The sequence below is a fragment of the Gymnoscopelus braueri genome (genome assembly GCF_963280865.1).
Source record: "Gymnoscopelus braueri genome assembly, chromosome: 10".
NCBI lineage: Eukaryota > Metazoa > Chordata > Actinopteri > Myctophiformes > Myctophidae > Gymnoscopelus > Gymnoscopelus braueri.
The window spans coordinates 28,766,299-28,782,556 of NC_137611.1; the positions used below are offsets into that span (position 1 = coordinate 28,766,299).

The following is a 16,258-nucleotide window of genomic DNA, read 5'->3' on the forward strand; positions in this document are numbered from 1 at the left end:
ATCCTCCTCACACACAACCTGATCAAATGAAATGAAATGTAGAGAACATGCGCATGAGGCAATTCAACTGAATTTAAAAAAAAGAATTATTAAGCGTGCTTCATCCACGTACAGTCGTGCACTGATGAACATGCAGCATGGAGACATTGGAGAGACCAGCCTAACGATGATCATGCACTAAATTGCATGAATGCGAGGTATATGAAACGATGACACATCATGGGCCCCTGTGTTTTGAAAGGCTCTCTCTGACATCACCAAATGATACATTACATGGATCGTAATGACATCAGCTCTAAAAATACCAAAACATGTAAACAGCCTCCTTAAACTGTGAAAAGGCCCAGTTCTCTGTGGGCTGCCAAATTCTACACCACATCCAGCCCAAACCAAGCACTTATCTGTGAAAGGCCTAAGATAATGATACAGAGGGCCTCTGGCGAGCCTTGGGCGTTTCATTCTTGTAGTGCTGTTAAGGGTAAAAGTATCATTTACATTTACTAGCCTCTGTAGACAACGTGGGCTATGTTTTCTGCACTCTAAGAGCTCCCGCACTTGATGAGTGCGAGACTTGAAAAACATAGTAGCATTTTCCATCGAGAGAGCTCATGTATAGAAGATAAATTACCAATCTATACCATCACATGCAGAGGCAATTTCACACAGAAGTGGACATTTTGGCCTGCAGGTGACGCTAGAGATAAGTTCACACAGGGGTTGACGATGAGTTCAATTCTAACCACTAGCACATAAACGTTACTTTTGATTCTTCAAATAACAGTCAAGAATTGACCATCAACATTAAGAAAATAAACCATCTGCTGCCTATTCCATAATAAATATATAACTAGTGTGTGTGTGTGTGTGTGTGTGTGTGTGTGTGTGTATATATATATATATATATATATATATATATCAATTGTTTATTATTATATTATTTAAATAATTATATCATGGTCACTGTCAAAAGAAAAAAGAAAAATAAACTAGAAAAAGTGGTCCTCGAAGTACAGGTCTCCGCAAGGTCAGGTAGGTTATTGTGGGCCAGCAATGTTCGGAATTCAGTTATTATAGAGCTGAGTGGAATCTGTAGAAGTTGAGGGATTAATGTTGATGAAGTTATTGCACAATAGGCCTATGTGAAAAGGGTGGCACATTCCTCTGCCTTTCACACCAATCGGATGCTGTGTTAGGGTGGCATTTCTTCCTTGGCCTAGTGGGAATGTGCGTGAAAAGTTTCACGGTAATCAAACGCTGCGTTCGTGATTTGAGGCATTTTGTTCAAAACGGACCACTCCTGCAAACTTTGGAAGCCAATCTTAGCCAATCAGGATAGAATATGAAACATCGGACAGATCTGTCTTGATCACATGACTATAGAGATAGTGTGTACCGATTTGCGTGATGTTTGGACACAATCTGTAGGTGTAATATCAAAAGAATTGTTTTGCAAAAATTGGTCTCCTGGTGGCGCTATAACAGGCCAATCTGAAAAATGCAGGGCAGAAGGTCTGCTCTGGCATCCAGGGAGTGTGTGCGCCAAGGTTGTGTGATCAACCAAAAAAACACTGATTGCCGATATATTGTAGATCTGCTATTTTCTGCGCACGACCCCGTCGTACGACGAAGTATACATTCGGCTGTAACGCGTGCAGTGTCGGTTTAATAGAGTAACGTGACTGGGCCCTGTCAATGAACAGAGATGAGACGACACAAGTGTCTTTCTGCTGCCATGCATGCACCCCTCTCACTAATGATATCACAATGATATACATTTTTTAATTCTTAGATCCATTTTCCATGTCGCATTTTGAAAGGAGCCTAAATAAATAGCTAACATAAATGTTCATTCTGTGAACACATGCATTTTTTATTTCAGGCTGGGTATGAGGGTCATAACTGTATTTTTCAGCCTAGCCTATTAACCGTTAACTAACCAAATAATGATGTTGGCTATCAGGTTGAAAAACGATCCGTTATCCAATATCCCTAAGCAAAGATGTACAACAGTGGGTGTTGTTTTAGTTGACAAGGGTCAGTTCCTACTCATACTTGTAAGCCAATGTTTTGCTTGCCAGTCATTGGCTGAAAACCTTCAAGATTGTTTGTGAGGTCACATGGGGCTTTAATGTCTAAAAGAAGTGCTGTGTCAGTTGTTTGGTCATTCACTTTGTTTGCTCAGTTTTTAAAGATGAGCAGTAGTGCTGCGGCAGTACATCACAACCTGCTATCTGTTAAGTCAGGGTTTCTGAAAGTGGGTGCCGTGGCACCCTAGTGTGCTAGTCAAGGGGTGCCTCGGAATACTTTGATAATATTTGGAATGTATCAATATCACTTGAGTTTAAACATCAAGTACAGAGTTATTTTCAATCAGTCCTTATGGACTTGACTCAGAGATATTCTCTAAATATTTCCTTGTGACATATCTGGGTGGAAAAGTGTACACATTTGTACTCTTCCTTACATGTCAGCAAATGTCAACGGCTGAAAGGAAAATATGGATAGGTTTCGTAGAGAACAAATAACGTTACACCCATTTGACATTGGAGGCCATGTCTGATGAGTCAGAAGCAGCAGAATGACCAAAAGTAAGGCTTTATAATGATTGTTGCAGTCTGGTTTCAGCTGGAGTGGCGCTTCTACCTGCCCCTTACTGGTATGCTTGATCTGCAGGGAGAGTTGTCAAATGTAAAAAAAAGAATTGGTGTGCTGCCAATGCCAATCTTCGATTCATGAGTCAAGGTTCAGTTAACATCTCAGTTTTTAATTTAAATGTTTTAATAAATGTGTAATTTGTCAAAAGTGGGGGGACTCTGACACTTGGGCAGGGCAGTGGTATGGTACCCAACCACCACTGTGGAGTCTAGGGGTTCGAATCCAATGGGGTGCGTCCTGCTTTGTTGAGGTTATATAGTATACGCACGCAATTGGTGTGTTTGTGGGAGAAAGCCGGGCGGGGACTGGGAGGGTGATATTTGTCACAGTATGTACTCCTATGGGCTGGGGAGGCACCAGTCAGCAGGGAGTGTTGGGCGGGAGTAGTAGGATGGAGGTGGAGGCTCTACATCCTCCCTCTAGGGGCTCCTCACTGGCAGGCGAGGAGCTGCCAGTGAGGACCAGTGAGGACCACTACATTCGGGAGAAGGGGGATAAAAGGCAAAAAGGGGGAGGATTCTGGGTTTGAATAAATCATAAATTGTTAAATCAATAGCCTGCATCCAACCATGTGCAACTGAATACTGGACTTCCTGACGAGCCGACACCAAGTGATGAGAATGGCAACATGACATTCTCTGACCCTCAACACAGGAGCCCTGCGTGCAGAGTCCTCTCCTCTGCTCCCTGTACACACACACACACACACGACTGCGTGGCCATGCACAGCTCCAACGTCCTCATCAAGTTGTGCTAACGACACAACAGTGATGGGCCGATTCACGAGAGCGAGACTGCTTACAGGGATAAGGTCAGATCACTGACACATAGGCGTCAAGAGAACAACCTCGCTCTCGACATCAACAAGACCAAAGAGCTGACTGTGGACTACAGGAGGCCGAGAGAACACGCCCCTATCTACATTGACAGCGTTGTAGTGGAGAATGGATCAGAGATTTTAAGTTCCTCTGCATACACATCACTGAGGAGTGAGGACCTCAAATGGGTCACACACACAATGGGCATCACAATGGCTGTCACAAAAAAAAACACGCAGACAGACAGTCATATAAATCTGTCTGGTGTCACTGATGTCACGCTCTAACATCGTTCTGTGATATCACAAGCTCATGGATCAACGGATCGGTTGTCCAGAACCACCCATATATAGATGAAAACAGTGTCTCACACACAAGTATAGCTTAATATCAGACTGAAGAAAGAATGCTTCAGTCTGACATGGCCTCCACTCTAGTCGATTTCTAAGGGATTTCTAGGGGGAGGATTTGACTTTCACTAGAGATCAACATACTCAGTCCTCTCTGTAAACTGTGTTGGAACATTCTTCAATCAAATAAAGATGTTTACAACATTATTGACATATGAGGCACATTTCAAGTACGTGCCTGGTGTTTAGATCCCATTGCCTGAAGGGAAAGTCAGCTGAACATGTTGAACTGATTGATCCAGTCAGTGAAGGACCTGTTGACTAGTACACAACGCACACGGAAGTCCAAGCTCCAGCCAAGCATTGAACAAACTGATTAACAAATGAACGAGATGTTTTAGTGGAATGATTGAGTACAGTGAAAAGCAAGATAATTGCCTCCACTACGTTATTACTCCACACCAGTCACCTAAGCTCCTGCACACAACTTCAGTGCTCTCTGCGTCCAGCATTCTTTGGTGGAGCACCCTGGGTGCCTCAAATAGAAAATAGTTCAACTTTTGGAGGAGAGCCGCCCAACAATGTCACAGAGGGTTGTAACGACATGGCCACAAGTGGCAAACATTGAGCGGAGGTGTCTCGCCCAGTGCATGTGTAGCTCTCTGGACATAATATCCATTCCAAAGTGTTCCGGCGCTAAAAAAAAAACACTTTTTGTGAGTACGGAATGCTATTGTGACAAAATGTGGTGGTGTCAACATTGGATGAATCCAATAGGAAATAGATTCAATGAGCCCATACCATGGGATAATTGTAATTAGCCCTCTAGATTTTAACCTGTTGATATTCACAGATTCAATGATTCTAAACTGAAGCTAAAAAGTAGGTGAGCCGTTGGCTTGGATTTACCACATGTGCTACACAGAAAGCATACACTGAGGGGGATCTGAATCCTGTAAGTCATCTATATACTCCAGAGACATAAAAGACACACACAACCGTAAGGCAACAGGAAGTAACAGTCGCCTTCTATTCAATTGAAGATCCATTTTCCCTTTCCGATATTCATCAGTGAGCCATATGATGCCTGTGCAGACTGCAGAGGGTTCTGTAAATGGCAGCTAGCCTAAGTGAGTTACACTCTGAGCCTTGATGAGGGCCAGATCATGGAAAGGGGGGGATCTGTTTCTCTATTGCTGTTGATAGTGCCAAGTGTAAATCACACTGACTGCATCATATTAAAACAAAATAAACAAAATCTAAATTATAGCAAAAATGTCAGCACCTTTCATACAGAGGACAAAAGTTACAAACCATAAATTAGGTACTAAAATGTATTTCTGTCACACAGACAAGGGATGCACACCTAATAGCTATGTATATTTGTTTTGTCATTGACATCATTTCACTCTGCAACAGCAAACTAAAATATGCAAAAACAAAAAAGCCTAAAGTACATAAAAGTCTGAATCAATCACAATAGGGTTTCTTGAGATTAAGAGCCTAGGCATGAGGCCACCACAAAAAAAAGACGAGATCAGGCGGAGAAGCACTCTCGTCTAAATAGAGGAATGCATCCACAGGGAGCAGGTATGGAGTGATCACTGTCCAACTGTCTGGCACAGGGGTCCTGCAAATACAACAGTGGCAGCAGTATTTAGATTCTCTGCATTACTCGGCGGCTGGTCATATTTGCCATTCAATCCAAGATATTTTCCCCTACTCAGTTTGCTCATCTATGAAACCTTTTCCATTCCTGGTTTCAGCTATCCCGCAAAATAACCACTGTCCCTAAAGGTCATAATGATGAAATGTGAATAGAAGTCTGTAAGGAAAAGATAAATTTCAAAACAGTAGCAGGGGGATTGTGCTGTTCTGAAGAAGAAAAAAAGGCCTAGAATTTCGTCATTTTAGGGGCACGGCCAATTGGTCTTTCGTGTTGTCCATTTTTTTAGGGCAATTTTTTTACAATAATAATAATCAGGCATGCAAACAGCCCCGAGGTGAAAAGGGTGACAACATGTTGTTGTTTTTCGGGTCAGATGTCACACTATTGCCCTATTTGGATTCAAAACGGCTAGTGGAAGCTGAAAAGCTACAATTTTGTCTGAATAATGCAAAAACTGAAATATTTGTTTACATTTGCTTTTTTTCTCCCCCATATATTTTCATAATAAAAAAATGCGTATCGTATCGAAGTTGTGTGCCCAATATCGTATCGTTTCGTGAAATTAGTGTATCGGCACACCCCTAGTATTTACAATCTGATCCAAGCTCAACCCGGCACCAATCAAAGTTACTGGATTGGTACTTTAAACTTAAACATGCGGACTCACGCGAGTTAAGAATTCAGAATCTCAACAAAAGATATTGGTGTCTACATGACAAGAAAGAGACACTGGTGTGTACATATTGACAAGAAGTCAGATGTGGCATTAAGGCCACTGTGGCCTCAGGGCATACCATTTTTTGAGGGGCACAAGAGCAAACTGAGGGGCAACGTCGGCCATGGCCTTTGTGGCCTCCCTGAAATTCCTGGCCCGATTACAACATAATGCACTATAGCTGGCGAATCATGGAAAGCCTGACAGGGGTCAGCTTCCATTAATTGAGGAAATGATGTGTAATGCATGAACAAGAGGGTAAAAATGTGACTGGCCTCAGGGAAAAGGCTTGTGCCATCAGACTAAAAAGGGAGGTATAAAAGAAAACATCCACTCAAAACCTCCTTAAAATCATCAAATCCTTAGCGTCATCAGCTCCAGAAACTCCCAGGGCTGGTGACTCCAGGGGGTTTTCCAGCTCCAAATTAGCACATGAATTAGCATGTGGGGTAGTCTGAGCTGGCTCCAGACCAATCCAAATCGGCCCGACTTTGGGCCGATTTGGCTTCGGGAAGCGTCGGCCAGTCGGTTAGGGGTCCGTCGGCCAGTCGGTTAGGGGTCCGTCGGGACCTTTTCGGCCGACCCAGAGCCGACCGAACATGTTCAGCTTTTTAGCCGACTGGCAGAGCAGTGGCAGTGACAACAAAGGGCTGTCGGTGTTGCCAGATTATGTGAGAGAAACAAGCGACCATGTCTATGAAAACCTACATTCACTGTTTCTCGTTGTTGCTCCCAGAGAGAGAGAGAGAGAGATTGATTGATTTGACCTAGTTTTGCGCAGTTTTGGTGCGCAACACAACCCTCGTTTAAGTGAATTGCTTTCACCTGCTGCTGCTGTGTGGAGCGCAGTGGTGGAAAAAGTACTCAAATGTTTTACTTAAGTAAAAGTATCAATACTGCAATGTAGAAGTACTCCGTTACAAGTAAAAGTCCCGAATTAAAAATGTACTTGAGTGAAAGTACAAAAGTATTGGTATCAAAATGTACTTAAAGTACCAAAAGTAAAAGTACTCAAATGTTTGAAAATAGCAGATCTACAAGCTCACAACGCGCTTCGCGACGCGTTGTGAGCTTGTAGATCGGCTATTTTCAAATAGCCTAGGTATAAAATAGAGCTAAAGTGGTTACTGTATGTTTTATAATGTAATAATTTATATCTGCAAAGTAACTAATAACTAAAGTTTTCAAATAATTGTAGTGGAGTAAAAGTAGAATATTTTCCTCAGAGATGTATGGAGTAGAAGTAAAAGTACTGAAAATTAGAAATAGTATACTCCAGTAAAGTAAAAAATCCTCAAAAGTGTACTTAAGTACAGTACTTGAGTAAATGTACTTAGTTACTTTACACCACTGGCGGAGTGTGCGCTACAGGGCATATCTCCAAGCCAGGGTGACCTACCCAGGCTCATGAAATTCATATGCAGGCATAGCAGCCAATTAGAATGAAATCCGCAAAAACGGACTCATATACTGATACAGAACCATATATTGGCTATTATATTATGGCTGTCGGGTGGAAATCTTGTATGTTCCTTTTTTATTATTATTTAAAAACAATTTAAAATCGTGAAAATAGCCAATCTACAAGCTGTAATTATTAATAATTAAGAAATACTATATTTTAAAGAGTGAAAAATCAACTAAAGTCATTATTAGTGCAAGTTCATTCACATTTCATTTGAATGAAAATAACTTGTGGGTAAAATACATTCTGTGAATCTAATGTGATTAATGTGACCCCTACTTCAGTCAGTGAAGTCCAGGGCTGAATGTGACATATTGAGACCTATATAACTAAATATTGGTCATTTGCCAACACATTATTTTGTGAAATAAATGGGTTATATTTCACAGATAGTTATACTATTCTTATAATATATTAAAATACAATGATCCTTAACCTTCAAGTTAAATGCATTATTTCCGTGGACTTAAAAATCATTTTTGGACTTAAAAATCATTATTATTTTTTTGGATGGCCTTCCTGCCCTGGCAGGAAGACCGGGCAGGGCCTTTGTGCCCTCCAAAAAATTACAACACCAAAGGCCAAGTGGCCTTGCCCCTAAAATGACGAAATTCCAGGCTTGAATGCAATAGATGTACTCTGAGTCTGTTACAAGTAAAAGTCCAGAATTCAACATTTACTTGAGTAAAAGTACTAAAGTATTGGTATAAAAATGTACTTAAAGTACCAAAAGTAAAAGTACAAAAATGTTTGAAAATAGCAGATCTACAAGCTCAGAACGCGTGCATCGCAACACGTTGTGAGCTTGTAGATCTGCTATTTTCAAATAGCTTATAGGTATAAAATAGGGCTAAAGTGGTTAATGTATGTTTCATAATGATTTATATCTGCAAAGTAACTAGTAACTAAACATTTCAAATAATTGTTGTGGAGTACAAGTATAGACAATTGGAAATACTCCAGTAAAGTAAAAGTACCTCAAAATTGTACTTAAGTACAGTACTTGAGTAAATGTACTAGTTACTTACACCACTGCACGTCAGTGAAGAAAAAACGCTGGGAACATCCCTAAGTGGCTTTGCAGGGAAACAAGCCCAAAGTCGCTTATAATAAGCAGACCTGGCAACGCTGGCACGCTAAAAGTCAAATTAGCACATGAATGGCCAGTCGGCTGACAGACTTAAATGGTAACTTTTGCCAACCGAATACCAGTCTGTTGCAGTCTGGAGTAGTCTGCAATAGTCTGGACGAGTCTGTTTGGTGCGGAGTTGCCTTAAAGGCAACTCCGCACCAAACAGACTCGTCCAGACTATTGCCTTAAAGGCAACTCCGCACCAAACAGACTCGTCCAGACTATTGCAGACTACTCCAGACTGCAACAGACTGGTATTCGGTTGGCAAAAGTTACCATTTAAGTCTGTCAGCCGACTGGCCATTCATGTGCTAATTTGACTTTTAGCGTGCCAGCGTTGCCAGGTCTGCTTATTATAAGCGACTTTGGGCTTGTTTCCCTGCAAAGCCACTTAGGGATGTTCCCAGCGTTTTTTCTTCACTGACGTGCAGTGGTGTAAGTAACTAGTACATTTACTCAAGTACTGTACTTAAGTACAATTTTGAGGTACTTTTACTTTACTGGAGTATTTCCAATTGTCTATACTTGTACTCCACAACAATTATTTGAAATGTTTAGTTACTAGTTACTTTGCAGATATAAATCATTATGAAACATACATTAACCACTTTAGCCCTATTTTATACCTATAAGCTATTTGAAAATAGCAGATCTACAAGCTCACAACGTGTTGCGATGCACGCGTTCTGAGCTTGTAGATCTGCTATTTTCAAACATTTTTGTACTTTTACTTTTGGTACTTTAAGTACATTTTTATACCAATACTTTAGTACTTTTACTCAAGTAAATGTTGAATTCTGGACTTTTACTTGTAACAGACTCAGAGTACATCTATTGCATTCAAGCCTGGAATTTCGTCATTTTAGGGGCAAGGCCACTTGGCCTTTGGTGTTGTAATTTTTTGGAGGGCACAAAGGCCCTGCCCGGTCTTCCTGCCAGGGCAGGAAGGCCATCCAAAAAAATAATAATGATTTTTAAGTCCAAAAATGATTTTTAAGTCCACGGAAATAATGCATTTAACTTGAAGGTTAAGGATCATTGTATTTTAATATATTATAAGAATAGTATAACTATCTGTGAAATATAACCCATTTATTTCACAAAATAATGTGTTGGCAAATGACCAATATTTAGTTATATAGGTCTCAATATGTCACATTCAGCCCTGGACTTCACTGACTGAAGTAGGGGTCACATTAATCACATTAGATTCACAGAATGTATTTTACCCACAAGTTATTTTCATTCAAATGAAATGTGAATGAACTTGCACTAATAATGACTTTAGTTGATTTTTCACTCTTTAAAATATAGTATTTCTTAATTATTAATAATTACAGCTTGTAGATTGGCTATTTTCACGATTTTAAATTGTTTTTAAATAATAATAAAAAAGGAACATACAAGATTTCCACCCGACAGCCATAATATAATAGCCAATATATGGTTCTGTATCAGTATATGAGTCCGTTTTTGCGGATTTCATTCTAATTGGCTACTATGCCTGCATATGAATTTCATGAGCCTGGGTAGGTCACCCTGGCTTGGAGATATGCCCTGTAGCGCACACTCCGCCAGTGGTGTAAAGTAACTAAGTACATTTACTCAAGTACTGTACTTAAGTACACTTTTGAGGATTTTTTACTTTACTGGAGTATTTCTAATTTTCAGTACTTTTACTTCTACTCCATACATCTCTGAGGAAAATATTCTACTTTTACTCCACTACAATTATTTGAAAACTTTAGTTATTAGTTACTTTGCAGATATAAATTATTACATTATAAAACATACAGTAACCACTTTAGCTCTATTTTATACCTAGACTATTTGAAAATAGCCGATCTACAAGCTCACAACGCGTCGCGAAGCGCGTTGTGAGCTTGTAGATCTGCTATTTTCAAACATTTGAGTACTTTTACTTTTGGTACTTTAAGTACATTTTGATACCAATACTTTTGTACTTTCACTCAAGTACATTTTTAATTCGGGACTTTTACTTGTAACGGAGTACTTCTACATTGCAGTATTGATACTTTTACTTAAGTAAAACATTTGAGTACTTTTTCCACCACTGCGCTCCACACAGCAGCAGGTGAAAGCAATTCACTTAAACGAGGGTTGTGTTGCACCAAAACTGCGCAAAACTAGGTCAAATCAATCAATCTCTCTCTCTCTCTCTGGGAGCAACAACGAGAAACAGTGAATGTAGGTTTTCATAGACATGGTCGCTTGTTTCTCTCACATAATCTGGCAACACCGACAGCCCTTTGTTGTCACTGCCACTGCTCTGCCAGTCGGCTAAAAAGCTGAACATGTTCGGTCGGCTCTGGGTCGGCCGAAAAGGTCCCGACGGACCCCTAACCGACTGGCCGACGGACCCCTAACCGACTGGCCGACGCTTCCCGAAGCCAAATCGGCCCAAAGTCGGGCCGATTTGGATTGGTCTGGAGCCAGCTTAAAGGATACAAACTGCTAAAAGTAGGATGCCCACTGAGTGCATTAAGAGGCTATTCTCACATCCACTGACAGATTTATGATGCATTATTGCTATGACTGGGACGGGAAAGCAAGAGCAATAATAAAATCCTGCAATATCGGCTTATCGAGAAAAATGTCATGCGTTGTTAACAGGTCAATGGGGCAACTCCAGACAGTCTTGTTTGATTGCAACATAGATTGTTTCCTCTGGGATTTTTAGCAGCGATCAGCTATTTTTAGCCACTCTTGATCGGTCCAAAACTAAGTTTACAAGTGCAAACAAAGAGCTGGCCGCATCTTATGCGCTCATTTCAACAGTGGCAGTGAATGAAATTGGTATACACTGTCCTTGTTGGCTATATAAGCTTTAACAGTATATGTTTTTAAAATATGTGTCACGTTTGGTGTGTTCCAAGTGTCCTCTGCGAAATGAGCCATAGACATATTCAAGAGGCAGGATTAGTACATTGAGAGAGATGGCAGTGAGGGCACAAGGACCTTTACATCCCCTCATTTAGGTTCAGAGACAATGAATTGAGGTACTGAATATTAGATTTGAGAGGGGGCGAATTGGAGGTAATGACAGAAAGCTGCACATTCTATAAATAGGACTGACCTTCTATTTAACAGGAGTACCGACTAATAAGTCTACTAGTCTACACAAAGGTCTTCTTTCAGATGGCGTCCAACCTATTACATAGGAAAATTTCACATAAGCCTACATCGAAGCAGATTGTCATCTGCTCCTGTCTGGTATTTCAGGGGTTACAAATCTTTAAGGAGGGGGGTGTTGTCAAGCACTTGTCTATTGTCTTGTCTTCATCCACAATTCTCCACCTACTTCTATCACTGATTATATGCTTTCATTTAATCATCAAACACACAGCTTAGTACCCCATTCACTTGGGGTACTACTGGGATCTTTTAATGAAGTATTTCTATGGGGGGGGGGGAATCTTTTAAAACCAAGCATATGGCTGAGCAGGACCAATCAAAACAACTTGAGCATGGGTGCAAAACAACCAGGAGGGTCATAACAACCAGACAGCTGAGACAGTGTCAAACAACCTGATACTTTTCCAGTGGTCTTTCTTTCACAGAGCAGGAATGGGATGAAGTCATTTGTGGCAGACAGTGGATGTCCAAAAACACAAACTGACCATGATCTCAACTTCAACAAGAATCATCTAGGTACACAGATTAAATTCTATTGTTTTACCTCGCAGAAAGAACGTCTTGTTGTTTGCCTCTCATCTTCGCTGCAAGAGTGACCCCAACGTGATGCGGCCATCATTCAACTTCACATAAAATACTGCGCTCCCTAAACGCCCACATCGAAAATGATAGATCCAGTGGAAAGGACGAGATATTTCCAAGGGTTCACAGTACGCCTGTCCACTTCACAGCTCCCCTCTTGCTTGTGTTCCCAATCCAGGTGCTTTGGAGAGACATAATCGTGTTAGTGTCACACATTTTATTTTTTATACAATTTAGGCATTTAGCAGATACTCTTATCCAGAGCGACTTACTGTACAATAAGCAAGGTAATCGCATACATAGAATGCAGAGATTGTAATGCCCCACGAAACTAGGATCACAGATAAACCAAAAACCTAGCTTCAGTTCCATATACAATCAAAAATAATAATCTGTACATTATATGGTATAATCGATACATATAACCTATACACATATGTGACTTCCTATGTGTGGAAGTCGAGAATTCAACATTATCTCCAGTTTAATAGAAATGTACTGTGTGTGCATTAATAACATCTTAATTACGTGTTAATTACGTCATATATGGCAAAAATAACGCTAAAATAAAGTTGGTTTGAAATAAGCAGTGCCTAGGTCTTAGAATAACTTGCAGAAATAATAAGAAGTTAGAATACTAGTCAACACATTTAGTTGACAAGTAAATAAATAAGTCAAGTTTGTTTACGTTTTCGAACACGTAGAGCAGAGAAAAACAGCAGACAGTTCTGTGTCTGTCACGCTGTTTCAATAACACACACTGACCATAGAATGGATGAACATACGGTAAACAGCATAATGTTAATGAATGGCTCGCAACAAGTGGGCTGTTGCTTGGAGCTCAGATTAAATAATAATCCCAACATCAAACATAAATTCGATTATTTGCTCAGTCGCCGACCGCTAGTAATTGAAAAATGAAAAAGACGGCAATGATACGAGCCCCAGAAAGCAATAGTAAAAAGGTTTTTCTTTTGGTTTTGTTTTTTTGGCCACATAACGCTCAACGCTGGGGTCGGTGGTCGTTCGTACCGTGCTGTTGTTCTCCTGCTCTAACGGACGACAATGGCCACAAAAGTAGAACATTGAAGGGTTTACCTCTTTAGTTTAGCGCCAAGCTGGAAATAATACGAAAAAGTAGACTAGTAAAGTTAGGCGTAGTATACGAATTAACCGAGTTATGTAGCAGCATAACGATATATTTGAAGCTGGCGAAAGAAAGAGCCACTACTACTAACTCAGTTTACAGCAACAGGCTGTTGGCTGGCTCTTGCTGATGGTGTTAGCATAGCATGCTAACACCCAGGCAGCGAGTTGGAACAAAGTTTACCTGTGTGGTTCCAAAGTGTCGTTACATTACGGACCGGGAGCGGTAATGTTTGTCCAAGGAAGCGGGTGAACCAAGTTAAATCCCAGCGTCAGTTTTCCAGAATAGTCCTTACTTTGTTGTCATAATGTTTAATCCCACATATCTTTGGGTCCAAACAGTTGTTGAACAACTATTCCAACTAGCCCACTCCTCTCCTCGGGGAGGTGCTCTGCTGCACGCGGCTGCTGATTGTAGCTGGAATTTGATTCCAGTGTTCCCGACACTATGGTAAGCCCGCCTCCCTATACAAGCTCGGCCAATCACAGTAGAGTTTGTATTTGTCAAAACCAATCAAATGTGTGTTTTACAAAATGTATATATATATATATATATATATATATATATATATATATATATATATATATATATATATATATATATATATATATATATATATAAATGTGTGTGTGTGTGTGTGTGTGTGTGTGTGTGTGTGTGTGTGTGTGTGTGTGTTTTCTCTTTATTGTGGTCTCCACTTCAAAATAAAGTGAATAGAAAAGTAGCACATATACCTAGAACTGACTTTATTTATTTTTTTTAAACAATATGAATATGAATATATTTTCCCACACACTAGGCTACTGACTGTTAAAAGTTATTTCCAGAGTAGAGCAAGTATTTTGTCCTGTTATCATTACTACACAATCCAAATATCATCCACCTTCTTTTCATACACAACAACAAAAACAAGACTGAGTAGGCAGGCTAACACAAGAGTCACATGCCCTGGTTCAAAGTGGGGTCGAGGAAGTCTGACTCTGACATGTAGATGGCAGTGGATTTGGAATGTGAGTTCCCACTGTTTCACACTGTACAGTAACAGTCTTATGATGCAGTAGTCCATTAAAGATAATGTAGGGTAAGTAATAAAAAACAGAAAATAAATGTTCAGGTCGGGATACCGATGTTATCCAATCAGGGGGGGAGAACCCACACAGGATACAGGAAAAACAAGTGAAATTGTGATGACACAGAAATGAGCAGACAAAATTGAACCCGAAAAATGGGTACTCTTTCCTGATTGGCTGAAATGGGCAACCCACCTGAAAATGTATTTTCTGTTTAAGAACTGGAGAAAAGGGGAGACCCCTGTTACTGAACAAACAGCACATATTAGCTACTATCAGAATATAGAGCTTTAACTTTTATTTTACTTTTTTCATAGCCCACCCAACCTTTAACCCTCTCACAGCAGAAATGTCAAATTAAATCAACATTGATAGTCCTGTAACAACAGACACACGCGCACGCAAGCTTGTGCGCACACACACACACACACCGAGGACTGGAGACTAAAGTTCTCAGATTCTCAGGGCCTTGACAAATGTCCCCTTTATTCCTTTCACAACATAAGGGGCCACCTGTTCTTGGGATTGGTGGCCTTTGGAGAGGTCACCCTAAAAAGACATTCACAAAGCAGTCCTGGCCTGCACAGACAGTTTTTTCAATGGTTCTACTATGCCTATCAGACATATCAACTTGATGGGTGTTAGGACAGATTTCTGATGAACTTAACAGTGAGACTTTGGGAACAGGCTGTCAATTCAAAGTGTAAGACTAGATCATATGACGGTTATATCCTACCCTTACATTCTTGGATAACTCTCAAAGGACATCATTTCACTCTTATAACGGTCACACCAACGATAATTCATTGAAGTTCCTGAACAGATTTCACAACCAGGTGTAACTTTTTTTTTTTTTAGGCCACTGCTCAGACACTGGGGAGTCATATGTCAGGTGTACAAAGAGCCCAACCGCTCATACAACGGACTCTTGTTTGTTCCATTTATCTGTAATCATCTGCAGTTGACCCATTTTCTTTCTCTCAAGAATGTTTACAGAGAAGTCTTTCAACATAGGTTTGAAACCTTTTGCCAAGCTAATCTCCGAGACAACCATGCACCACATAACGAAAAGGCTCATTCGGTGTTCATGTTTGGAAATGATTTACTTTACAGTTGATTCTCTTTTACAATAGAATAATAATAAAATGTAAGCTTTTTACTGGCCCCAGACACAATGCTAAGGGGTTTTCTTGCCCTGAGTGAGGGTCTATGGTCAAGGGTTCAATTGTGCACATGCATAGCCTATATTCTGTTGCTGCACATGCATTATGTTCTGTCGCTGCATGGTTCAGGACAAAGTAAATGTATCAGACGAATAACACAGTCTTACACAACAGTTACTGCTTTGAAAAATAATTACTGTTTCGAAAACCAAAGGTTTTGACCTCATTTGGTCTTCCTTGGGCTTTATGGTCAGGGGTGTCATTTTATTTCCTTTATGGACCTATAAAGCCATTTGAGACTGTAACAAACAGTTAAACAGAAGTAAACCTGCATGC

General features: G+C 40.3%; 1 protein-coding gene across 2 annotated transcripts in view; it reads right to left on the bottom strand.

Moving 5' to 3' along the window:
• Positions 1-14,081, bottom strand: part of arhgap21b (Rho GTPase activating protein 21b) — a 51,714-nt gene extending 37,633 nt beyond the window's left edge. For both annotated transcript variants that reach the window (XM_080440999.1, XM_080440998.1), the window contains exons 1-2: positions 13,873-14,081; positions 12,505-12,723 (exon numbers count right to left, since the gene is read on the bottom strand). In XM_080440999.1, the coding sequence (XP_080297125.1) occupies positions 12,505-12,579 (75 nt within the window). In that variant the 5' untranslated portion in view covers positions 12,580-12,723; positions 13,873-14,081. The remainder of the gene's footprint in view (positions 1-12,504; positions 12,724-13,872) is intronic.
• Between the last annotated feature and the right edge of the window lie 2,177 nt (positions 14,082-16,258).